General features: G+C 46.2%; 1 protein-coding gene across 1 annotated transcript in view; it reads right to left on the bottom strand.

Moving 5' to 3' along the window:
* Window positions 1-26263, bottom strand: part of LOC142313160 (uncharacterized) — a 77360-nt gene extending 51097 nt beyond the window's left edge. Inside the window, exons 1-6 of the mRNA XM_075352149.1 lie at window positions 26164-26263; window positions 18537-18589; window positions 17666-17789; window positions 17485-17582; window positions 17197-17287; window positions 14554-15625 (exon numbers count right to left, since the gene is read on the bottom strand). Coding sequence (XP_075208264.1) covers window positions 14554-15625; window positions 17197-17287; window positions 17485-17582; window positions 17666-17789; window positions 18537-18589; window positions 26164-26263 — 1538 coding nt within the window. The remainder of the gene's footprint in view (window positions 1-14553; window positions 15626-17196; window positions 17288-17484; window positions 17583-17665; window positions 17790-18536; window positions 18590-26163) is intronic.
* Between the last annotated feature and the right edge of the window lie 695 nt (window positions 26264-26958).

The following is a 26958-nucleotide window of genomic DNA, read 5'->3' as shown; positions in this document are numbered from 1 at the left end:
AGGAAGGCAAGAGACCTCAGGAACAGTCTAGTGTCCTTGACAGTGAAGGAAGCAGACCAGTCTTCAAGTGCCGGATAGACGTGCCGGAAGACTTAAGAGAAGCCTGTGCCAGTGAGAAGGTGCATGAGAGATTCCAGAAGGCAGTAGGGGCCTGTAAAATGTACTTTGCCGCAGAGACTAATCAGTTGGTGGTGTGCTCTTTCAGTGATGTCACAAAGAAGCGAGTGGCAATCCTGAGTGACAAGCACCTACGGTGTCTTCGTACGAAGTGGATCATCACTGCAAAGAAGGATGAAGACACCAGACGCTTGGCGCAGCTGACCGCAGGCTTTCAAGAAGTGGTGGTTGTGAAGAAAGCATTAATTGGACTGGCATTGAGAGCACTAAGAAATAATATTAAGCAAGCCAGGAAGGTTCCAGGTGTCACAGCTGTGCATTTAGATAAAGACAGTGGAACATTTTGTATCTATGGGACAACTGCAGAAGCGGTGAAGACAGCTCGACGGTTGTTGGAGTTTGTGGAAGAGATCATGCAAGTACCCAGAGAGATGGTCTTGAAACTTATTGGACGACATGGAAGAGCCATGCAGGAGATGGTTGATAAGACCGGTGTGACGACATTAAGAATTGATATTCATAACGAAGCCAGGAGGCCCTGTGAAGTCGGTATGGTTCCATGTGCCATTGTGGGCACAACTGGGTGTGTTGAAGATCTACGAGCCCTCCTAGAATACCGTTTGGGATACCTGGAAGAGTTAAAACAATTGAATCGAGAAAGACGGAAGATTGCAAACCAACTTCGCCAAGTTGGTGTAGTTTGGCGACCATATAGGGGCTATGGCCCCGAAGAGAAAGGTGGCCCGCTCGATGAACGTGTTGCTTCAGAGGGCAAAAGCAAGTCCAATGGTAAAAGGAGCCAGGGTCATAGAGGACCCAGGTATTCATCGGGCTATAGCACAGACTCTGAACGGTCTCAGTCTTGTGAGACACAATCCAAAGGACTGAATGAAAGTAGCGATGGGTCGTTAGCCAATGTCGTTGACAAGAGAGTGCACAATCCGAGAAACAGACGACGATGCCCGGGTAGAAGAGCCCACGATAGATTTATACACAGACCCTGCGGAGGGCCTGGATATGGCGCCTCTTCTGGCAGTTCACCGCTGAGGCCCCTCGATAGTGACCCCTCTAGTGGTCGGGATAGCTCAGGGTTAGACAGAACGGTAGTATCGACTGGGAGAGAGACTCTCTCCTACACTGACCGTGGGTGGCAGCCTTGGAGAGCTGGGACTGACCAGGGGGCGTATGAGAGAGTTCGCTGGGGAGGGTCCAGTGACTGTGACGGACGGTACGTCAATGGCTGTAGTCCGGGGCGGACGGAGCGGGTGCTCTTGTCCGCTATGTCACGGTGCCAAAACCCTCCGGCTTTGGGCAGAGGGGGAGGATATGTGATATAATCACTGGTACTATGCTGAGAGGGTTAAGGTGTGTTACCTGGGCCGGCTCTGTTGTGGACAGCTAATGAGATAGGTGGGACGGCTGTTCACCATATCTCCACCTCGGGGTGTGGTCCCAGGAATGAAAGTCAGTCCTCTGGACACACTCATGGCCCTGCACTGAAGTTCCTGTGCTGGAGGAAGTAGCTGGGTGTATTGATGGGTGGAGGTAAGGAAACAGCATCTGAGAAGGCTCTGCAGCGACTGGTGGACTGAACATAACCTGAAGGGCTGAGGTTTGGGAATGTACCTGTTTTCCTGCCTGTACATGCCATGTGATGTCCGTACCAGCGCGGTGCTTTATGAAGTGGAATAAAGCAGGCTGTGATCTTAAGAAACTGTGCCTCCTATGTCTACCTGAAGCCCTCATGCTGAGCGAGTAACCCCCTATGTTGCAAGGTGCAACGTCACAGTATGCAAACCACTCTTATGAGCATCGCTGTGTTCGGGTACGCTTGGTCCTTAACCCAATGCGAGCTGCTTGTGCGACGCCCTGGAATAGCCAGGTAGTCACAGGTAGACCCTTGCACAAACACCTTCCCCTAAAAAGGTACCAATATCCAACCTTAAAACCATGAGTCACCCCTCTCAGGACTTGACAGTCACACCCGTGGGCGGGGCCAGGCGGTTGTCCACGCCCACCGAGGAGTTGGAAGAGCCTGAGGCGGGAAAAAGAGAGTCGAGTGGAGTTGAGAGGAGTAGTGACAGCAGTGGAGGAGAGTTGTAGCAGAGGGGAGACGTCTGTCAGGGATCTGGGTTGGAGCCCGGATACCCTATGGCCAGGAGGCAGAGGGTGGTGGCCGCCTGCAGGAGCTGGGATTACAGCCGGTGGAACCGTAAGGGACCGGGACCAGGTAGTGGCCCGCCGGTACCGAACCCGGAACAGATTGGAAACCGGAGCACCAGGAGGGGTACTCCGACTCAGTACGAGGCCCAGAAGCCACTGAACAGAGTCGAATTCACTGATTGGGGTCCGGACTTTAGGTCCTTTCCCACCCAAGACCCGACTGAAGACAACAGCCCAACCATAGGGATAGAAAGCCACCGCCCAGGCATCGAGATCCCGCGGGCCAGCGTCTGCAGGCAAAAGGGCTCTACCGGCACACACAAAGCTGGGTAGCGGACTACCGTTGCTCAGGCATAGGAGTCACCATTCTACTAAAAGCGAGGTGCAGGAGAAAGGCGGAAACCACCAACCTGAAAAAAGGGGAGAAGTGCACCACCGTCACCATCTTGTTTGATTTACCAGAGACTCCAGTGTATCTGTAATAGTGAGTACAACAGTGCCCTCAGGCCGCGTGCCGCACCAACAAGCCAGCACCCATCTCCCCGCCTCAGCACCTCCCTCGGACCCCCCGGGACCATCAACCCCTACCCACGGAGGGGTCAACACCAAGCTGCGCAACACTGTCCCTGGGAGCCTAGTCAACGGCACCGGTGGTGTCCATCCATTCACCACAACCCGTGGGTGGCGTCACGAACTTAACCCCCCAAAAACAACCGCGGCCTCGGCCATGCACCTCCCCACCGAACACCACCCCTCATGTAGCGCCAGCATACCTTCAGAGCGACGTGACCCCCCTGGGTCCGGGAGGAGCTCGAGCCACCCACCGACGAGCCCGGATCCGAGCGGCTCGGCAGCCGGCCGAGCCCCGGGGCGGTACACTTGTAGTTGTTCAACGGCTCGCGCTGGGGGTAACAACAGCGTAATTGGATGTAGTGTGCACCACACACAAAAAAAAAAAAAAAAAAAAAAAAAAAAATAGAAAAACCCAGCCAACCCTTCACCGGAAGTGATCTGTCTATGGCTGGTTGAATGTGGGCAGAAACGTGAACTGCCAGATCAGTGACTTTCATTGGGGTTCAGGTCAAGTCCCGGTCCAAATCCGAACTTTATCAAAAGCCCCGATGAACCCACCGAACCGAACTTCCACAGGTCTGCTCATCTCTAGTGGTGACCTACTACCAAGCCACCATCATTGTCGTCTGGAATTCCTACAACTCTATTCAGTGTTCTAGAAAATGACAAGAGGGTAAGAACACATTATGCCATTATCAGCAGGTCGACCCGGCCAAGTTCTCTTCTTTAAAAAGTACATATGTGCCTCCTAGCAGCTTCACCCATTAATTCAGCCTCTTTCTAGGAAATACGTCAAAAGAGAAATCTGTATACAGTAAAGCAGCGTGGGTTAATAATAAGCGTATGCAGCACTGTGTATCTAGACACTGTACACTCCATCCACATCATGATAATCCCATTCCGCAACTAACAGCTTTTCAATGGAGCACGCATGACACCTGCTGGCTAAATAAAGAACTGCAATTCAGTAATCGGAACATTCAGAGATGCATCTAGGTTTTCTGGGGCAGGATTCAGTTTGGCGCCCCCCCAAGCACTTTGATTAGTTGTCATTTGACCACTCAATGTTCAGTGAAAAATAGAGAAGCAGGAAGAAAAGCTAATTGTCACATGACCATAAGTATGAAAATTGCATGAGTGGAATGGTCATGTAATGACTGCTGGAACCAGTGAGCAGAGCAGAATCCTGACAGTGATTATTGTTGTGAATATCGTCTGTGTGGGTGCTGTTTTGAAGCTCCCTCTGGTGGCCAGGAATGATAGTGGAGCTGAATCTGAGTCTGTGACTCAGACAGCTGTCGGCGTTAATTGAGAATTGGGGAAGTCCTATTGCAGACAAGTCTGGTCTATGTAGGAGATCACTTTTTGCCCTGCGGGCACTGGTTATAATTGTATATTCCTCAGTCTCTGTTCCTGGTCTGGAGTTTTGTCCTTCCCTGTATCCCTGAGCAAGACTTCTGCAGATACGTTTTCAGTTTTTGCCTTGCTTCCTGGTTTACACCTTAGGGTGGTTGTTTTTCCTTGTTTTGCTTTGTATCTGTTTTCTTGCAAGTGAAGTTTTGTTTCTCGTGTTGTGAGCATGGGGTTTCCCCTGTGCTGACTCTCCTGCAGGAAAAGGGATTTTATCACTGTCTAATTTGATTATTTGCTCTTCTGTATTTTGTGTTCTTTTTGGTATTTTGTTCCCCAATTATTTACAGGAGTACCTGATATAGTGGGGGTGAGGTCATTTGACCTCCAGGGCCATTTTTACTATCAGGAGTTTGGTATTTTTCTACAGGGATTTTGTACTGACCACAATCAGTTCCTTTCCTTTGCTTTGTATCTAGTTAGTTGGGCCTCGCCTTTGCTAAATCTATTTTTCCTGAGTATTGTGTTTTCCTATATCACTGTAATCTTTGTATGTGGGGGGCTACCTAGTCCTTTGTGGACTACTCTGAGGTAAGGTAGATTTCCTCATTTCATTCTGTGAGGCGTAGCTAGTTTCTCAGGCTGTGACGTGGAGTCTAGGTTTTTAGGAACACTCCACAGCTACTTCTAGTGTGGTCTGATAGTTAAGGGATTGCGGTCAGCTCAGGTTCCAACTACTCCGGTTTCCTTAGTGTTTTTTCACCAATGGGAGTTTTTTGTCATTTTCCACGGTTACCGGATCATAACAGATTATATTAATTGTATGAGTGGAAAGGGTTAGCTGTGCAATAAAGAAGAGTGCTTTGTCGTCAAGATGTGACATTATTCTACGTGTTTCGGAGTTACCCTCCATCAAGATTATCACATTTACATATGGTACTGGACAGGAGTGTTTATACTGGAGATCAAAATTAGCGAACAACACACAATTTCCTAAACGTTACTGTCATTGTGTCATACTGTGTGATTATCTCCTTACATGAGGAAACTCACAGGATTTTCCGCTTATTTCATAAACTGAATTTATTGTAAAGCAAATAATAAAAATGTAAATGAGATCAATGAAAAAGAACACGGATCAAAATTTGAGAACACTTTCAGATATCTGCAAGATATTGGTGTTTATCTGGCACCTGGTGCTAATTTCCTTAATTATCTGATAAGCCCTGTGTGACTTGCAACCTAATTTTCTAGTTTTCACTGACTTTGCAAAAATGGTGAGCTATTCCAAAGTGACTAAAAGCCTCCAGCAGCAGGTTGTCCAGATGAAGGCCAAAGGAGTGACCCGATCAGCCATAGAAAGGAAAGTTTGGTCATTCCAAGTCTGTGATTTTGATAATATTGTGTCTTTACAACATCACAAACTTTTTCAAGTCCCCCAAGCCCAAGAAGGCTGGTTGCCCTTGAAAGACAAATTCAAGAGAGGACAGGATAATGCGGAGAATCTCCATGGGTAATTGTTTCTACACTGCAGCTGGAATTGCTCAGTAGTTCAGCACTGAACAAGGTAAGGATCTGTCTCTTCATACAGTGTCACGACGTTTAAGAGCATTTAGACTGAAAACCTCTCATTAGCAGAAAGAGTCAAAAGGAGCATGTTGTGTGGACAGAGGAGAAGTGTCCACAGATCATTTTAATGATGAAAGCAAGTTTAGTTTATTTGGGGTTGATGGGAAACGTTATGTTCGTTGACAAACTGCGGAAAAACTAAGCCCAAAGTGTGTTAAGAAATCAATGACAGGCGGTGAAGGAAGGGTCATGGTTTAGAAAAGGTGAAAACTTCCTATTTATTCCAAAAAAGTATGAAAAGCTGAATGTATCGGGATATAAAAAATATATTATCAGAAAAGCAGCACAATCAAACAAACATGTTTTGGACAAAGTCATTGTATAGTTTGAACTAAAATACTGCCGCGTCTTATGTCATATCCTGTTGAACATGTGAGTGAATAGAACCAATCAGATAAAGTTTATAAAAAATATATGTATGATTCAATACCTTTTTTCTAAATTAAGTATAATGATTAGGGATGATTGAATACCTCAAATATTCGGCTTTTCAAATATTTTCCGAATAGGTCGTCGCTATGCAAATATTCGATGCGCAATGCAAGTCTATGGGAAGCCCGAATAGTTCCGAATAGCTGTTATTCGGGGTTTCCCATAGACTTACATTGCGCATCGAATATTCGCGAATAGTCGAAAAGCGGCGATTTATTCGGCAAATATTCGCGAAGCCGAATATTTGAGGTATTTGATTATCCCTAATCATGATATGTCAAGTCTTAAGTTTAAGCTGGTTGGGACAATAGCAGGACAAATATCCACCATGCTTCTCTATTTAAGCCCTCTTTCACATGACTGTGTAAAACTAACACGTTTTGCCCGGTCCGTGGTGTTGTATGGTGCGTATGTGTGTGCATGTGTCCATGTGTGTGTTCAGCGTATGCTGTCAGTCTGCTAACTGTGTGTTACGTCACCACCGGAGTCCGCTCCAGCGACTTCTGCTCCGATCGCCAGGCGACGCAGTGTTTCTGCCGTGGATGGTGCTGGTGATGGGAGAGGAGTCGATGCCAGCGGCACCGGTGGGCGCAGGCTCCGATCATCCACTGGGCTGGGTTATCTTGGGATCTGCAGTACCACTGGCTGACTATAGGTGGTGTGTGTCTTCCAGCTGAAATTACCATCATTCAGCTGCACCCAATGGAAAGACACCACACCCTTCTTACCTCCCCTCCTGTCTGCTGACCTCTGCCAGAGATAGTTCTGATTTCCTGGCTCCTGGTCCGCCCTATTCTGTTTTGTGATTCCTGTGTGCTGACTTCTGCGTGTTTTCTGACTACCCTTCTGCCTGCTGGTTTTGTACCTCGGTGCCCGATCCGGATTTGACTTCTGCTACGTTTTCGGATTACGTCCTTGCCTGCCGATTTTGTCCCTGTTCTGCTATTCCTGGTTTGACCCTGCCTGATGACTACTCTCATCGGACTGCAGCTTTCCACGGGTAGTGATCTCCAGGGCCCTGTGTAATTCCAAATCGCTGTATAGGGGTTAAAGGGTTTCAGGGTTCTGGGGGTCCTGCTTGGTGAGTGGCTTCCCTCTAGCCTGTCCATTACATCCCATCTGAGTCTGTTGATCCAGGCAGGCGTTACATTGTGTGACATCCGTATAGCACACGGACAGTATGAACTTCTATACTTACCTCTCCATAGTGTTGCTGTGTCCGGTGCTGCTGCTGCTTCCGGTCCAAGGTACAGTGAATATGCATTGAGCATAATGAGCGAGGGTCGGAAGCAAGTGACAACAGTGCTGGACACATCAGTGCTGGAGACAGGTGAGCAGTTTATTTCACAGACATATGTTTTCTCCGGTACGTGTCACACGGAGCACATCAGTGTGCGAGCCGTGTGACATCCATGCTACCGGAGAAAAACGGATATGTCTACGTGTGGTGCACACGGACACACGGTCCATGTGAAAACACGAATGTGTGCACAAACCCATTAATCTTAATGGGTCTACACGTGTCTGTCTCCAGTATGTGTGAAAACGGACATCACACATACCGGAAACACAAACATGTGAAAGAGGCCTAAAAGTAACCTTCTATGGTCTCCTCCTCTAGACGACATATTAACCTTTTCTATGCCCTGGCCTAGAAGGTGTTAGATTACCATCATGTTTTTCTGAAAAATGTTTAGAGGCCGCTAAATATTTAGTAGTCAATTTATTTCTAGAGTCTGACAGTGACAATTCTTTTTTTCATTGCACCTGATGTGCAACCCACGTGTTGTAGAGAACATAATGTGCAAGTTAAGTAATTAAGTAGATTACAAAAAAAGGTATTGCAGTAGGTAAAATTTTTTATGCTATATATTTTTCCATTAACAGTTGAGCTGAAATGCTTTGCAAGATTAGCATATTGACAGCATAGGCAAATAGAATGTACACAACCAGTGGCATATGTAGAGTTCGATGGGCCCCTCTGCAAAATTTGGACCTGGGCTCCCCGTCCCAACCCCCTCGGAATACAGGATAATTATATTGACACTTCCCTCAGCACCAAGCTTTCCTACTTGCTGATATCCCTCTTTCTCTTAGCACCCAGCTTTCCATGTTCAGATATCCATCTTATCCTTAGCACCCAGCTTTCCAATGCTTTGCTACACCTCTTTCCCTCAGCATCCAACTTGCCCTTTACATCAGAGCATGGGAAAGCTGGGTGCTGAGGAAAAGATATATAGCAAAACATGGGAAAGTTGAGTGTTGGAGAGAAAGATGTATAGCAAAGCATGGGAAAGCTGGGTGCTGAGGGATATCAGAGCATGGGAAATCTGGGTGCTGAGCTAAAGATGTATAGGAGAGCATGGGAAAGCTGGGTGCTGAGGGAAAGAGCCTCATTCCCTCAGCACCAGGTTTCCATCCCATGCATGTATCTTTGTCCTTTATCCTGGCTTATAGCCCCATCCATTTTTTTTTGTTGTACATTATATTTGTGCTATAAATAACGTTATTGTAAAGTTAGAGGAGAGAAAAAGCCAGCTCACCACAGCTTCTCAGTCCGGAGTTGATCACGAGGCTCACACGGATATGTCCAGGCAAGGGTTAGTAGATCCAGGAGAAACAAAACCCAGCGAGCATAGGAATGGATACGTGAATTCCTATATTCCACCATATAGTATTATGTAGCCCCCATATACAACGGTAAAAACTGTTAATGGAAAGCCATGTAGATGGATTTTTCTCAGTTGTAAAAAGACTAGGAGATAAAACTGAACCTAAAAAGGTGGGGGCTTTTTTTATAGCAACAAAATCAATAGGATTACTGAGTATTTTTTGTAATTTTGGATCCTCATATACCATCGGTAAATGCTCTTCCCGATTGGGTACACCTTGTCGCGGTGGGATGGCTTTACAATTTTTTGATCAAAAATGTGTCCTTGTTCAAGTTTCGTGTCTTCCATGTGTCTCGTCCTAGAGCCTGCTACTTCCACCACCTCAGTGCCTGCCACGTCAGAGCCATTCCACCTCCGTGCCTGCCACGTCAGAGCAATTCCACCTCTGTACCTGCAATGTCGGAGCCATTCTACCTCCATGCCTGCCACGTCAGAGCTGTTCTACCTCCGTGCTGCAACGTCCAAGTCACCACCGTCGTGCTGCCACATCCCAGCACACCTGCACTTTACTTTTTAGAGACTTTTTCTAGTCCGTAAGAGCTGCCCCCCACTGGTTCCTGGCAGCCGTGCATTTAGCCCCCCTTGTTGCTGCGCCAGACAGCCCCTATATAGGGGTTCGCTTCTGGTTGCTCCTTCAGGGGGGGATTCCAGTGTACGCCCCACACGCTTGCCGCCCATAACAGACACATCTCTATATTCCATTTTTGGTGTGTGTCATCATATGTATCCTTAAGTGTCGATCTATAAGTGTGCTTTAGTGAATTAGGCCAGAATTGGGCCTGATGGGACCGGAAAGTAACTGGATAAACAATGTTTGTGTTCTTTTCACGCTCACTACTATAATACTTCACTTTCTACTTATGCCTTTGATCACTAAAACCCAGTAATGAACTGGACATCTCTCCCTCCATCCTCCCCACCAATCTCACCTCCTCCTCAGGTCTGTTCCACCACATAACACCCTCTGTTTTCAGACACACACGGCCACTTCATGGCCTCTCCTGCTCCCACCTACTAACACTCACTGTTTCTCCTCATTTATGGAGATATCTCTCCTAATCCTGGCCCTCCTTATCACATTCCCACAGTCACTTCTAACTGCCATTCATGATCTATGACAAATATTCGCAACCCTTCTAACCTTATACCATTCACCCAGTTCCTGCTCCCCCAGTCGCCCTAACAGGAGCCCTATGAAATGCTCACTCTTTTTGCAATAAACTTTCCTACATTCATGATCTTTTCATCACTAATAAACTTTCCTTCCTCGCCATCACTGAAATCTGGCTCACCCAGTCTAATACAGCCTCTCCTGCTGCACTTTCCTATGGTGGTTCCCATTTCTCTCACACCCCCTGCTTCAGTAACAAGCATGGTGGAGGAGTTGGTTTTCTCCTGTCAGAAGAATGCTCCTTAACCCCACTTCCACCTTCCATTACTCGCACCTCTTTTGAAGTGCACTCTGTCTGAATCTATTCCCCCTCCAACCGGCTATCATTTACCGCCCACCTGGGCCATTCAGCACTTTTCTCGACCACTTCACCACCTGGCTACTTCATTTCCTTTCCACCGACATCCCCACCATCATCATGGGTGACTTTAACATCCCCATTGACACCTCCCACTCATCTGTCTCTAAATTTGTAACACTCACTTCCTCCTTCGGCTTAACCCAATGGTCCTCTGTAGCTACTCACAAGGATGGACACATGCTGGACCTCATTTTCACTGTCCTCTGTTCCCTATCCAATCTTTCAAACTCACCACTCACGCCGTCTGACCGCAACCTAACATTCTCTTCCCTCTCTTATCCAAGTACGCAACCCCCACTCCAAAAATGTTATACCCAAGCAGAAATCTCAAAACCTTGATTTACACTCCCTTTCTCAGTCCCTTCTCCCTCTTGCAGACATTGCATCTTTACACAATGCAGATACTGCTGCCACTTTATATAACACCACAATCTCTGCAGCTCTTGAATCGGCCACCCCCCTCATGCATACCAAAACTCGCACGATCAACAGGCAACCTTGGCGCACGAACCAGACTAAAGAACTAAGACGGGCTTCCAGGATTGCTGAGCGCAGATGGAAGAGGTTTCATTCCACCGCACACTTCATCATATACAAAGAGTCCCTCATCACTTTCAAGTCAGCACTCACTGCTACAAAACAAACCTACGTCTCATCCCTCATATCCTCCCTGTCTCAACCCTAAACAGCTATTCAACACTTTCAACTCTCTTCTCCGTCCCCCGTCACCACCTCCCTGTCCTCATCTCAGCTGAAGACCTTGCCTCTTTTTTCAAGCAAAATACTGACAACATCAGAGCAAGCTGTGGCTCACAATCCCCACAGCCCCTTATAATAGCTACTCAACCTTCTTCCTCCAAATCCAACTTTTTCACCATTACAGAAGATCATCTTTCCATTCTACTCTCAAGATAACTTCTCACCTCCTGTCCACTTGACCAACTTCCATATCTCAACACAATCTTCATCCCAACCCTAACCCATCTCTTCAACCTATCACTAACAACTGGTGTATTCCCTTCATGCTTTAAACATGCCTTCATCACACCCATCCTCAAAAAGCCATCCCTTGACCCTTCCTCTGTGTCTATCGCCCCACATCACTTCTCCCCTATTCCTCAAAACTACTGGAACAACATTTTCATCTTGAACTGTCCTCCCACCTCTCTTCCTGCTCTCTCTTTGATCGGCTACAATCTGGCTTCCGACCGCATCCCTCTACTGAAACTGCCCTAAATAAAGTAACCAATGACCTACTAACAGTCAAAGCCAAGCGACACTACTCTGTCCTCTGCCTTCGACACAGTAGACCATTCCCTCCTACTACAGATTCTCTCATCTCTGGGCATCACACACTTGGTCCTATCTTGGATCTCCTCATACCTAACTGACCGAACTTTAAGCATTTCCCATTCTCACACTACTTCCTCTCATCTCTCCCCCTATCTGTCAGTGTCCCCCAAGGTTCAGTTCTTGGATCCCTGCTTTTCTCCATCTACACCCTCAGCCTGGGACAGTTCACAGAGTCCCACAGCTTTCAATATCATCTCTATACTGACAATACGCAGATCTACCTCTCTGGACCTGACATCACCTCCTTACTAAACAGAATCCCACAGTGTCTGTCAACTATTTCATCCTTTTTCTCTGCTCGATTTCTAAAACTAAACATGGACAAAACAGAAATCATTATATTTCCACCTCCTCACTCAATCCTCCCAATTGACTCATCCATGAATGTCAATGGCTGCTCACTTTCCCCAGTCCCACATGCTCGCTGCCTGGGAGTAAAGGGGGCTTTACACGCTGCGACATCGCTAATGCGGAGTCGTTGGGGTCACGGAATTTGTGACGCACATCCGGCCGCATTAGCGATGTTGCTGCGTGTGACACCGATGAGCGATTTTGCATCGGTGCAAAAACGTGCAAAATCGCTCATCGGTGACATGGGGGTCCATTCTCGATTATCGTTACTGCAGCAGTAACGATGTAGTTCGTCGCTCCTGCGGCAGCACACATCGCTATGTGTGACGCCGCAGGAACGAGGAACCTCTCCTTACCTGCCTCCCGGCCGCTATGCGGAAGGAAGGAAGTGGGCGGGATGTTCCGGCCACTCATCTCCGCCCCTCCGCTTCTATTGGGCGGCCGCTCAGTGACGTCGCTGTGACGCTGCACGGACCGCCCCCTTAGAAAGGAGGCGGTTCGCCGGTCACAGAGACGTTGCCGGGCAGGTAAGTATGTGTGACGGGTCTGCGCGATGTTGTGCGGCACGGGCAGCGATTTGCCAGTGTCGCACAACAGATGGGGGCGGGTACCCACGCTAGCGATATCGGGACCGATATCGCAGCGTGTAAAGTAGCCTTAACTCTAGACTGTAATCTCTCTTTCAGGTCCCATATCCATGCCCTCTTCACCTCCTGCCACATCCAACTCAAAAATATTTCCCAGATTTGTACATTTCTTTCCCAAAAGCTGCAAGAACCCTAGAGCAGGACCTTATCTCCTGCCTGGATTATTGCAACCCCCTGCTCTGCTCAACCTTCTAACAGTCTTGCACCCCTACAATCTATTCTAAACTATGCTGCCCAACTAATCCACCTGTCACCCTGCTATTCCCTCTCTGCCAATCCCTTCACTAGCTTCACATTGCCCAACGACTCCAGTTCAAAACCCTAACCATGACCTACAAAGCCATCCACAACCTGTTTTTTCTTTACATCTGTGACTAGTCTCCCGATATTTACTCGCACGTAACCTTCGATCATCACAAGATCTCCTTCTCAACTCCCCTTTCATCTCCTCTTCCCACCACCGCATCAAAGATTTCTCCCGTGCCTCCCCCATACTCTAAATAATCACTGATGTCGGGGAGACCAGCCAGAGAAAAAACACTGCCGGCAGCCAGCGAAGGCACTGAACACAGTGAAATCCTAGGTGCATTGCCCCCTGGAAAGTATGCAAATCTAAAAAGGTCCGTGGAGCCTCTGTTAGGAGTCTCGACACAGAAAATAGCCAGATACCCCTCCGGGAAGGACCTAGATATCTGGCTATTTTCTGTGTCGAGACTCCTAACAGAGGTTCCACGGACCTTTTTTGATTTGCATACTTTCCCCATACTCTGTAACTCTCTGCCACAATATATAAGACTCTCGCCTACCTTAACAAACTTCAAAGGAACCTGAAGAACCACCTCTTCCGACAAGTCTACAGCCTGCAGTAAACCTAAGTTCGCTATTGGACCACACGACAATCTCTACCTTCACTTACTTTATCCTCACTCATCCCTTATAGACTCGCGGGCAGGGACCTCTCTCCTCCTGTACCTGTTTTGTTAATGATTATGGTACTTCTCCCTACTATGTGTACCCCATTTCACATGTAAAGCGCCATGGAATAAATGGCGCTATAATAATAAATAAATAATTTTTGTGTACCTGTATATTAAAAGTAAAATTAAATTCTGACATTTTTTCATCCTTTAAAATTAGTTTTTAATGCACTTTTTTAAAATAAACATTACAAAATAGCAAATAACATGAGCATAATTGGTATTTCTGTAATTATAGTGATTGATAAATGTGGTGAAAAAATTAGTGTGATTTGATTCTGTATTTTAAAACTAAAACTGTGTTTTTCACATACATTTTTTTTTCAAGCTCCTCATAGTAACCTTTAGAAGAAAAAAAAAGCGCCAAAATCGCCCTCTTTACACTTAGTGCAATTGCTGCATTTTTCCTGCTGTGGTTTTTTTTTTAGTAGAAAATCTGCTGACTTTAACTGTTGAAGTAGAGTGGATGCGTATAAATGAATAAGTTATGGCTTCATTAACTATGAATGAATACTCAAAAAATAAACCCATAGGTCCAAACCGTCGTAGGAATCTGCTGAGTCCCGCAAAGTGCCATCGCCACTCTGACAACTCCCATTACCAGAGTAGAAAGAAATGGCTGAGCAAGACAAATTTTTGTCATTTCTTTGCTTCTGTAAATGTTGGGTGGTATGAATGTGTAAGATTTTTGATGCTTATTAAGAAGTGATTTCTCGGTAAAATATTTCCCACATTCTGGGCATGAAAATGGTTTCACTGCTTGTGAATTCTTTGATGTCTAACTTGATCTGATTTCTGGCTAAAACATTTTCCACAGTGTGAACAGGAGAATGGCTTCTCCCCTGTGTGAGTTGTTTGATGCTTAATAAGATTTGATTTCCGGTTAAACAATTTTCCACATTGTGAACATGAATACTGCTTTGCTCCGGTGTGAATACTCTGATGTGTAACAAGAGATGATCTAGCAGTAAAGCGCGTCCCACATTGTGAACAGGAGAATGGCTTCACCCCTGTGTGAACCCGCTGATGTCGAAGAAGACTTGATTTATCATTAAATGATTTTTCACATTCAGAACATGAAAACGGCTTTGCTCCGCTGTGAATATTTTGATGTATAACAAGAGATGATTTATCAGTAAAATGTGCCTCACATTCTGAACATGGATATGGCTTCACCCCTGTGTGAATCCACTGATGTCTGACAAGATTTGATTTATCAATATAGTGTTTCCCACATTCTGAACATGAAAACGGCTTTGCTCCTGTGTGAGTATTTTGATGTTTAATAAGAGATGATTTAGCCGTAAAAAATGTCCCACATTCTTCACAAAAAAATGGCTTTATCCCCGTGTGAGTTTTCTTATGTTTACCAAGAGTTGATTTCTGCCTAAAACATTTTCCACATTCTGAACATGAATACGGTTTCTCCCCTGTGTGAATTCTCTGATGTCTAAAAAGATCTGATTTTCCCGTGAAACATTTCCCACATTCTTCACAAGAAAATGGCTTCTCTCCTGTGTGACTTCTCTTATGTTTAATAAGTTTTGATTTCCAGTCAAAATGTTTCCCACATTCTGGACATGAATATGGCTTCTCCCCTGTGTGATCTATTTCATCTAGGACACCTTTTTGATGGTGGCTCTTAACTTCCTGTGATGAATCAGAAGACAGTACCTGTTTGAAACGATCAGATGATAGATCATCCTTTCTATGAAGGGTTATATTTGGGATTACAGCATGCTGTTCACATATATCTTGTTTTATGCCACCATCGTCTGCTTTACAATCTAAAGACATCCAATGTCCATCTGGGATTCTGGAATAGTCATCTGCCAAGAATAAAAAAAAAATAAATTACTTCAAATAATATCGCTTGAAATTTATCTAATATTTTATGACATTTTTATATAAAAACATCCACACAAATTACAAGGCATGCAGCAAGTTTTTTTGTACTAAGACAGTGATGCAAAACTGATCGCAATCTAACAGTAGACCTCAAAAGAAACATCATGATGGTAGTCTACATGCTGTCCTGTACAGTGGGGAAAATAAGTATTTGATCCTCTGCTGATTTTGCAAGTTTTCCCACTTACAAAGAATGGAGAGGTCTGTAATTTTTATCCTAGGTAACTTTAATTGTGATTGACAGAATATAAAAAAATCCAGAAGATAACATTGCAATTATTTTGCATTTTATTCAATGAAATAAGTATTTGATTATCTACCAACCATCAAAAATTCTGCTCTCACAGACATGTTATTCTTTTGTAAGAAGCTCTTACTCTGCACTCATTAACTGTATTACCCTGTTTGACCTCGTTACCTGTATAAAAGACACCTGTCCATACACTCAATCAATCACACTCCAACCTCTCCACTATGCCCCAGATCAAAGAGCTGTCTAAAAGGACACCAGGGACAAAATTGTAGACCTGCACAAGGTTGGGATGGGCCACAGATCAATAGACAAGCAGCTTGGTGAGAAGGCAACAACTGTTCGTGCAGTTATTAGAAAATGGAAGAAACACAAGATGACTGTCAATCTTACTCAGTATAGGGCTCCATGCCAGATATCGCCTCGTAGTGTAAGGATGATTCTGAGAAAGGCCAGGAATCAGCCCAGAGCTACACAGGAGGATCTGGTCAATGACCTTAAGAGAACTTCGACCACAGTCTCACAGATCACCATTAGTAACACTACGCCATCATAGGTTAAAATCCTGCAGGGCACACAAGGTCCCCCAGCTCACGCCAGATCTGATTTGCCAATGACCATCTGGGTGATCCAGAGGAGGCATGGGAGAAGGTCATGTGGTCAGATGATACCAAAATAGAACTTTTTGGTATCAACCGCACTCGCCGTGTTTGGAGGAAGAAGGATGAGTACAACCCCAAGAACACTGTCCTAACCGTGATTGGGATGGAAACATCATACTTACAATTGCTCATTTTGCTTTTCTACCCAGTTAATTCTTCCCTTTTCCAATATGTTTATGACATCACACGATTTAAAACAGACCAGCTGTATCTGTCTAAGCCTTATGTAAAAACAGGAAGTCTTGATGAGTACGAGCCACGCACAGAAAACTCTGCACTTACAGTCTTGGCCTTTATGAGTTATTAATAGTTGTCTGAGGAATTTTCTGCCATGACGAATGCACCTGGGCAAATAATCAAGATCTGCTGCTGGCAACTCCTGTGTAATCACCGACCAGTGATGTCACCTATGTTCCTCGATGGAGACAAGTCCGGAGACGCTGCAGCCATGGGAGCATGTTTAGGCATAGTTGCTTGGAATTTGGCTTTAATGCTCTTCCCACATGCCACAATGCAATTACAATGTTGAGAAGTGTATATTCCCAAGGGACTTCTCTGCATTTTAATGGTTACTACTCACCTGGGTAGTCATATATAGGAATCTCCTCTTTACTCCGCTCATCACCCCTCACATATGTCTCTATAATATTAATACGGGGCAGATCTTCACCCTGAAACAAATATTGTAAAAGTCACATACAGATGGAGAAGTCCCATCTATGATCAGCTCTAATCCTGCCATCTCCACCGCTCTCATTACACAAGTATAACACATATAATACTGGAGGAGAAAACAAGACTGAGCACAAGACCTTCACAGCCGTCTACACATCATAGGGAGATTTTATGGCACCTTCTCTCCATCTACCTGATGATCCTGAGGAACATCGGGGTCTTCTTGTTTACAGTCCTGTGGGAGAAGAGGACGGGGACATCTCTCTGGTGTTGTCCTCTTACTGGATAGAACTGGAGGAGACACATTCAGGGACTGAATTCATTCCTTACATACAGATAATTATAGGCCGTGTGTATTTAATCCTGTCTATTACCTGGTGGTGTGAGGGGCTGGGGAACCTGCATCATGACGTCCTTGTACAGATCTTTGTGTCCTTCTAAATACTCCCACTCCTCCATGGAGAAATAGACGGTGACGTCCTGACACCTTATAGGAACCTGACACATACAATGATACCGTCACCCCCGATCCCTTCATAGTGTTACTGTATAATGTCCCAGCATTCCCAGCAGTGTCACCTCTCCAGTCAGCAGCTCAATCATCTTGTAGGTGAGTTCTAGGATCTTCTGGTCATTGATGTCCTCATGTATCGGGGGGTGAGGTGGAGGCCCCGTGATTGGGCTCAGGGGTCTTCCCCATCCCTCAGACACAGGGGCCTGACAGCGCTCACTAGAGGTCTTCTTCACTACTGTGTAATCCTGGTTATGGAGAGACACAGTAATAAATCTCACTCCAGACATTTCCAGAGTCCTCACCTCTCCAGTTCTGTCCATCTGTTATTCCCATAGATAAGAATGATGTAATGTGACGTCATCAGAATCTCTCACCTCTCCAGTAAGCCGGAAGAGGATCTCTAGGGTGAGGTGTAATATCCTCTCCATAATCTTGTCCCTGTCCATATCCATCGTTCACGGGTCAATCTGTAAAATTCTCTTCTATAGAAGATCTCCAATGAGAGGATTAGATATTGTAGGGACCTGAGTTTAAAAAAAGATGAGCCGGTGTTAAAACGTGCAAAATACCATGTAAAATATACAATTTCTAGAGCTGTGATGCTGGTTAGAGTAATAATATGTTAGCGCACTTCATACTTTTAGATACAGATAGCTCTGCCAAAAACGGCAATCAATACGTATTACTAGAGACATGGCACACTCAAGAGAATGAGGAGTTTCATACATTACCAAGGCCTCCTTAACCCTCTCGGTTACACCCAGAAAACTGTCAGATTCCTTGGCTGCAGTGACCAGATTTTAGACAATTCTAAAGACACTTTGTCTGGATCATCATAAATGAGCCGAGTGCTGAGAAAAACCCATTCACTGACAAAAAAAACCCAAAACGGTGACTCGGGGGGGTAAGGAAAACGCCCATGAGTGAGATCAGAATTCCTACCCGCCTACCTATCCTACCTCACTACCAGAGGACTGGGGACATAAACGAAAGTACAACTTACATGCTACTCTAAAGCACTAAACCGGTTGTGCGCACAGGATAATCTTTCCGGAAGGGGCAGTTTTGGTTCGGATGATCAGCGACCTGAACAGAGTGTGCCGATGTGGCGGACTGCGCTTGTTGCCATACCGCCTGTTTAATTCAGCCACCTGGAGAGACAACTGGGTCCATTCTGGAATATATAGTCGGGCCAGCCATAATGTCACAATGACGTTGGGAAAGCGGGGAACAAGGGCTCCTAAACTGTCCCTCAAGCTAGGTGGCCCTATGCTATCTCTAATCTCAGGGATACTCTTAATGGAGGAGAGGCCTGATTCTCCTTCTTGGCCCTGCTCCTGAGCAGTCCTTATCTAATTGCCCCTACTCCAGGGAGGGACGTAACAGGAGTGTATTGAAACCACAGAAAAAGATAGACAAGGGAAAAAACAAAACTCTGTCACACAACACGCACATACACAGGATAGGATAATAAGAGATTTAGGAGGAAAGCAAGAGCAGTAAGGAAGCTACAAAACAACAGGGGTAAGCCCCACAAAGCAAAAAGCACAACTTTCGCCAGAGAGTCTGGGACACCACACCTCACAGACCAACACAGAATAAACTATAGCTGGGTTGGGTAGAAGGAATCAAATAGTATAAATAGGAGGGGAGCAGATGTGATAATCTCTGCTAGTCTGCTTGCTCCTTTAATCACATGTTGTGCAGAGACCTAACTCTTGCTCGCCTGTGCATGAATCAGCACACAGCAGGTTGACGCCCAAGTCTTCCTGTCTTTGTCCCAGACACCAGAAAAATCATCGGGCGAAATCTGCAATCTAAACTGAGCCCAATGCCAGCATGTCAGTCAGCAAAGTTTGTGCAAAACTCTGCGTGACAACTGCACTCGGATGTCATCCGATTGCAGTCAGATATATACGGACACACACAATAGAGAAAATGGAAAAGTGGTGTGTATGAAGTGTGGCGATTGGGTCATGTTGTCATGTTGTTTTCCTAGTTCACAGTCTTCCAATTATAACCTATGAGACACATGCTCTGACTCATAGGGGTAGTTTGCACACTATGACATCGCAGGTGCGATGTCGGTGGGGTCAAATCGAAAGTGACGCACATCCGGCGTCGCTGTCGACATTGCAGTATGTGAATCCTTTTACATACGATTAACGAGCGCAAAAGCGTCGTTATCGTATGATCGGTGTAGGGTCCGACATTTCCATAATTTCACAGCAGCGACGGTATGATCTTGTTCCTCGTTCCAGCAGGCAGTAAACATCGCTGTGTGTGAAGGCGCAGGAGCGAGGTACATCACCTTATCTGCGTCCCGGCTGCTATGCGGAAGAAAGGAGGTGGGCGGGATGTTTACGTCCTGTTCATCTCCGCCCCTCCGCTCCTATTGGCCGCCTGCCGTGTGACGTCGCTGTGACGCCGCACGACCCGCCCCCTAAGGAAGGAGGCGGTTCGCCGGCCAGAGCGACGTCGCAGGACAGGTAAGTGCATGTGAAGCTGCCGTAGCGATAATGTTCGCTACAGCAGCAATCACGAGATATCGCTGCTGCGACGGGGGCGGGGACTATCGCGCTCGGCATCGCAGCATCGGCTTGCGAGATCATAGTGTGCAAAGTACCCCACAGTGTTAAAGAAGGTACTGTAGTAAGGCCATGAAGAACTGTGTTAGTTCCTAGCACTGCAGGTCTTAATGCGGCGCAAAGCCATTGTAACAGTTCCAGTGATTGCAAATTTATTACGTAAACCTTGTCCTTGCTTATGTGGATTCAGAATGGTCTGAGACCTAATCTTGTGCTAAGTCAACCACATCATATAACTGATGTTAAATGTGGTCCAGAAGAACTGGAAAGGTATCATTTACTAAAACATGGAAATCGGGTATTTGTGGACTAAAACGTGAGAAAAAGGACCATTTCAAGTCCAATTAGGCACTGCAACCTTGGTTAAACTGGAAGGAAAGCCTACTGCCACTAATGTGATTGGCTGGCCGCATTGCGTCATTGGATCTTACATAAGCCCCGGGGGGCGTGATGCTCGAAAAACACTGTCTTCTGGAAGAAGTTCAGGGAGACTTGATTTAGGAGGGTGAGTTTGAGCGTATACGCTGTGTTGCACACTTTAATGCCTTTCATGTGGCACTATAGGGTGTTTTTAGCCTTGTTTAACTTAATAAATAAATAATTTTAAGAAATGGTGTGGTGACCCCCTATTGTTGATAACCAGCCAAGGTAAAGCAGACAGCTGCAAGCTGGCATTATCAGCTTGGGAAGACCCTGGCTATCGGAGTTATATTTTTTGGGGGTTAATGTCAGCTTGATGCCCAGGGTTTAGTAATGGAGAGGCGTCTATGAGACACCACCATTACTAACCCAGTAATTGTAAAGTGAAAAAAAAAAAAAAAGACAGACACAGGAAAAAATAGCTTATTTGAAGAAAGACTCCCTCACTCTATGCCTCGTTCAACAATTTGTTATTTTAACAAATTCACGAAGCTCCAACATGTTTTTTCACTTTACATTTGCTGTAATAGCAGTGTCTGATAGACGCCTCTCCATTACTAATTCCTGGGCTTGAGGCCAGCTGTCACTACATAGCTGGCATCAACCCCCAAATATTTGTTCCCGATTGCTTCCGTACCAGGTTAATCGGGATGAGCTGGGTCGAAGCGCCTTGGAGTGGAGCTACTTTTTCTTCTTCTGTGGATTACTTACTGGAAGCACCAGCATTGGTACAGGTAATCTGATGCGCCAATTCTGAAACGGCTGCGGACTGGTATTTTTAAGTTGTGAAGGGGCCTTCAAAACCTGACAATACCAGCCCAGAGCTGTCTGCTTTACTTTGGCTGGTTATTAAAATAGAGGGGAAACCACACCGTATTTTTTAAATTAATTATTTACTGCCCAGCAGCGATCTGGGAGTCAGAGATACGTTCAAGCATCCTCCCCATGCAGTTCCCTTTCGATTTGACAAGTGTTTCTATCCATTTCAGCAATTTTCAAGCCCCCCCAGCCTTCCTAGGGGGGCGGTTCCAAAAAAATCTTTACGTTTTCCATTGACTTTCATAACTCGAATCGAGCTCAGCCTGCTTGATTCAAGTAATAAGCACTCGAGCAGTTTAGTGCTCGCTCATCACTAGTAAAGACATGTGGCCTCTTTTTACTGTTAATATAAAAGATCTATTTATATTTTTTTGAATACATGTGTTGTCTACTTTAGATACCATACACCCCATGACCATACTGCCCACTATTGCCGCATGTCTGTCTCCAGTCATAAACCTACGTGTAACAATTCCCCAGCCTAGTATTTTCGGTTGGATTTTAGGTATCCGGATTATTGAGATTACCTTGCCGTTGGTTTCCGGGCTTACATGCATTGGACAATTCATAAACTAAAAATCTAATTTTTTCATATAGCAGTAATGCAGTACCAGAGTTCTCTTGTACATTGTTGGCATTTTAGTGTGCAGCTGTATGCATCTTGTGGGAACCAGTCAAGGTTGTTGTAAAGGTCAGATTGCCGGCATTGGCAACGTGTGTGAAAAAGATCCTCTACGGCCAAATCTGGGATAACAATGATGATGATGGTGGACAAAACTAGACAGGGTTGATGTAAAGGTGAGATTTCTGGCATTGGCAATGTGTGTGAAAAAGATCCTCTACGGCCAAATCAGCTTTTTCTGCTGTTTGAATTGGAGTTGGTGATGCCCCACATGCTATTGGTGGAGGAGGCTCTACAGTGCGTGAAAAGCCTGGTCACTAAACCAATACAAAATCTCTGAAAATATGCATACTTTGCATTGACGAGTGGAAATGACCCCGAAACACCGTGTCAACAATTTGAGGTTCTGATCTGGCATAAATCCTAAAGGCTGCTTTACACCAGACAATCTATCGTGCGATAGATCTTCGGGGTCACGGTTTTGTGACGCACATCCGGCATCGCTGGCGATGCCGGCCTGTGCGACACCTCCTAGCGACGCAGTATCGCTCACAAATCGTGAGTCGTGTACTGGTCGCTAGGTTCCATAATATCGGTCCTGAAATCGGGTGATGGTTGTTCATCGTTCCCGTGGCATCACACATCGCTCCGTGTGACGCCACGGGAGCGATTAACATCGCGTACCTGCCTCCCGCGTCAGCCGCCGGCTCTATGTGGAAGGAAGGAGGTGGGCGGGATGTTTACATCCTGCTCATCTCCGCCCCTCTGCTTCTATTGGCCGGCGGCCGTGTGACGTCGCTGTGACGCCGAACGTCCCTCCCACTCCAGGAAGTGGACGTTCGCCGCCCACAGCGAGGTCGCACGAGAGGTAAGTATGTGTGACGGGGGTTACCGACTTTGTGCGCCACGGGCAGCGATTTGCCCGTGACGCAAAAAGGACGGGGGCGGGTACGATCGATTGTGAAATCGCACAATCGGTCGTACCATGTAAAGCAGCCTTAAGTCATATGACAAGGCTCATTAAGGCTTTGTGCGCACTGGAAAACGGAATTTTCTTAAGAAAATTCTGCAGGGTCTGAAAGATTATCGCACCCGCGATAAAAAACCGCGGCAAACCGCACCCGAAAACCGCATGTGGTTTGCCGCGGTTTGCTGCGGTTTTACCGCGGTATTGCCACGGTTTTGCAGTGTGCGGGTTGGTACATGTGCTTTAATGCATTCAATGCAATAAAGCACATTGAAAAAAAAAAAAAAAGTAATTTCCTTTGATAGCAGATAGATAAATAGATAGATAGAAGAATGGATAGAGAGATAGCTAGATAGATAGATAGAGAGATAGATAGACAGAGAGACAGAGTCCCTGTGAGCACACGCTGCATTTCTCACGGTCGGTAGTGAGTTCAAATTACCGGCCGTGGGAAATGCCCTGTGGTTACCTCTGCTGTCTCGCTGCGAGGCTGCATTCAGCGCTGTGTGTCAGTCGCGGCTGGATGCAAGCATCGCAGGACGTGGATTAACCCGGAGCTGTGTGGATTACGTTGGAGCTGTGTGTTTGTGAGGGGTTAATAAAGGGATGAACCAGGAGCTTTTTTGTGTTTTATTTAAAATAAAGGATTTTTAGGTGTGTGTTTTTTCACTGTACTTACGGGTTGATCATGTCAGCTGTCTCATAGACGCTGCCATGATCAAGCCTGGACTTAGTGGCGGCGATCCGCCGCCATTATCTCCTTATATTGCCCTGTCTGCCACCGCATCACGGCAGCAGGAAGAGCTGGGGACACTCCGGTACTGCCGCATAATGGATGCGACAGTCCCGGGGCAGCTGCGGCTGATATTCTCGGCTGCGGGAGGAGGGGGGACATTAACCCTGCCCCTTGCCCTCCCCAGCCTGAGAATACCGGGCCGCCGCTGTGTGCTTACCTCGGCTGGACGGTAAAAATACGGCGGAGCCCACGTGTTTTCTTTTCTATATTTCCGTTTGCTTTCTATGTGTATTCTATATATCTATGTCTCTGTGTGTGTGCGATGTGTGTCTGTGATCTGTGATGTGTGTGTTTACTCTCTGCTCCGCTTACTCTTCCTGTCATAATGACATCACTTCCCTGCAAACCGCAGGCAAGCGATGAACATTACCGCAGGTAAACCGCAAAATACCGCAGGGAATAATGCAGGAAAACGCAATGAACCGCACAGAAATTGCTGCCTGCGTTATTCCCTGCGGGATTTCACGATTACATTGCAGTCAATGGAGTGAAATCCCGCAGCGATGTGCGGAAAAGAAGTGACATGCAAGAGTTTATCTACTTCCTCCCTGAAGAGACAATTTGCATGTTATGACCCTGCTTACTCATTGAGGTTGGCACCCTAGAAATTGCATATTGGGGCCTCCACTCAACGACAACTGACCCTGACATATATTTCTGGTGACTCCGTTTAGAGTACAAAAATATTAAATTATAAGCAGGAATATATGAGTATATAAACTAGGCAGATAAACCTAGATGCCACCCTACTAATCTGGCTTCCCAGTGTATACTTCCCAGTGAAGGGGCCTGAGGACTAGGTCCACCCCTGGAAAAGTAGCTGACACACGGTCAATCTGTGTCTGTTGTGAAAATGTGTATTATGTAAACAGCCACCAGGTGACAGTGTTATAGCACGGCTGTCCTGGCACCTGGGTGGGCAGGGAGAGAGTTAATAACAGGAGGAGAGTAGGTCATAAAAAGGGAGACAGAGTGTAGGGATCAGGAGAGTCCCCCAGTAGGAGTTGTGATAAAAAGCCCTTTGAAGATTCTGACCCTAAGGGTTACCCCTGCGGCCGTGACACATGGGATTCGCTTAGGATTGGTTAACCACGTTCCCAAGAAGAGGGGTATAGTCCTGACAGTCGGGGGTCTGACGTCTGTATTGTCTGGCTCGGGATACTCCAAGGTTCACTAAACTGAAGGTCAATGCGCCCTCAAGGAGAAGGGTATGGCTGGATCCTGGCCTGGGCACGGAGGGGACAGCGCGGTTGGTTGCGGTCCTTGTAATTGCTGAGTCCTCCAAAACGCGTTGACCTGTACCTCCCAAATTTCAATAAAGGCATGGATTAATTTATATCCTTTCGTCTGAATGGTGAATAGCACGGCAAGACACCGGGTTTCCTCTATACTTTTGCTTGAACTCTTTGGGGCTGCGGCTGTTCCACATTCCCAATATTCGATTATATGAGCTGTGACTGACACAATCCCTAAAGGTGAGTTTACCTTACTTATATTCCTGGTGTTTCATTGGTAAGACCCTATTGTGCTACTTCTCCACAGCTTTTTAGTCAAGATTCTGACCCTAAGGGTCACCCCTGTGGCCGTGACACGTGGGATCCGCTTAGGATTGGTTAACTACATCCCCAAAAAGAGGGGTATAGTCCTGACAGTTGGGGTCTAGTGTTCTTATTGTCTGGCTTGGAATACTCCAAGATTTCCTCACTAAACTAAAGGTCAGTGCACCCTCAAGGATATGGCTAAATCCTGGCCTGGGCACTGAGTGGAGAGAGCTGTCAGTTGCGGTCCTTCGTGTGCCCTAGCATCCTCTGTGGGTGGGGTGAAGTGGTCCAACAAACTTAATGAACTGGTCGGAGCCAGCGTGAAGTTTAGTGGAGGAAAGAGAGGCCTAAACGTGTCAGACAGAACCCAGTTGCCTGAAGTACGGACAGCTACTAAATTAGATATGAGATGGAGGGTTAGAAGGAACCCTGATGGGATGTGTAACGGTGGTGGTGTGACCGAAGTAATGCAGGAGTGGAAGAAGTTCGTGTACAGGCAAGTGATTTAAGTTTGAGGCTACATCACAGGGGATACCTTGACCATGTTATTAACAAGGCCCTTATAGAGACTCAGCAAAGGGGCAGGAGTGATCTTCGACACTCACCTGCGAAGGTAACATCGAATGATGACCTTATTCGGTTCATCACTACGTTCAGCAACGGATCGGGGGAGGTTAGGAGAATTCTTGAGAGGCACTGGTCCATTCTTAAAATGGACGGTGACATCGGAAAATTTCTTCCTGGAACACCTGCAATGACTTACAGGAAGGCCCGCTCTATCAAAGAGAGACTGGTTCATAGCCATTTTATGAGCAACAACAGGACATGGCTGACCAGTAATGTTAAGGGCTGTTTTAGATGCAGTGGCTGCATTGCTTGTGGATCTTTGAACCCCGGCAGGTTTTTTCTTTCAAATGTCACAGGCAGACGTTATGAGATTCGGTCATTCATTAATTGCAGAACCAAGGGCGTCATCTACCAAGCCACCTGTATTTGTCACAAGGAATATATTGGGAGTTCAGGAGGAGAATAGGGGAACACCTTTGTGACATCCGCCTAGGTAATGATACCCCTGTGGCTCGACACGTCTTGGAGAATCACGTGGGGGACCCCAAAGTGATTAGCTTTCAGGGCATTGATGTCATTTCACCCCCCATCAGAGGAGGAAATTGGGATAACAAGATCCTTAAACAAGAGACCAAATTTAACCAAATTTGGTTAAAAACGGTCAAACCACAGGGTCTTAATGACACTCTCTCTTTTGCACCCTTTTTGGAAGAATAGAACAGGGATACTTAGTAGGGCGAGTCGTCGTCCGAGTGGGGGCACCATCCACCGTTCTGTCCTAGGGTGTCAACCTCCACAACTCGGTAGGACCAGTGTTATTTGTCAGGGCCATT

This window comes from Anomaloglossus baeobatrachus, chromosome 5, assembly GCF_048569485.1.
Source record: "Anomaloglossus baeobatrachus isolate aAnoBae1 chromosome 5, aAnoBae1.hap1, whole genome shotgun sequence".
Classification (NCBI taxonomy): domain Eukaryota; kingdom Metazoa; phylum Chordata; class Amphibia; order Anura; family Aromobatidae; genus Anomaloglossus; species Anomaloglossus baeobatrachus.
Note: the sequence above shows the minus strand (reverse complement) of the source record. Positions and strands in the feature narration are given on the sequence as shown.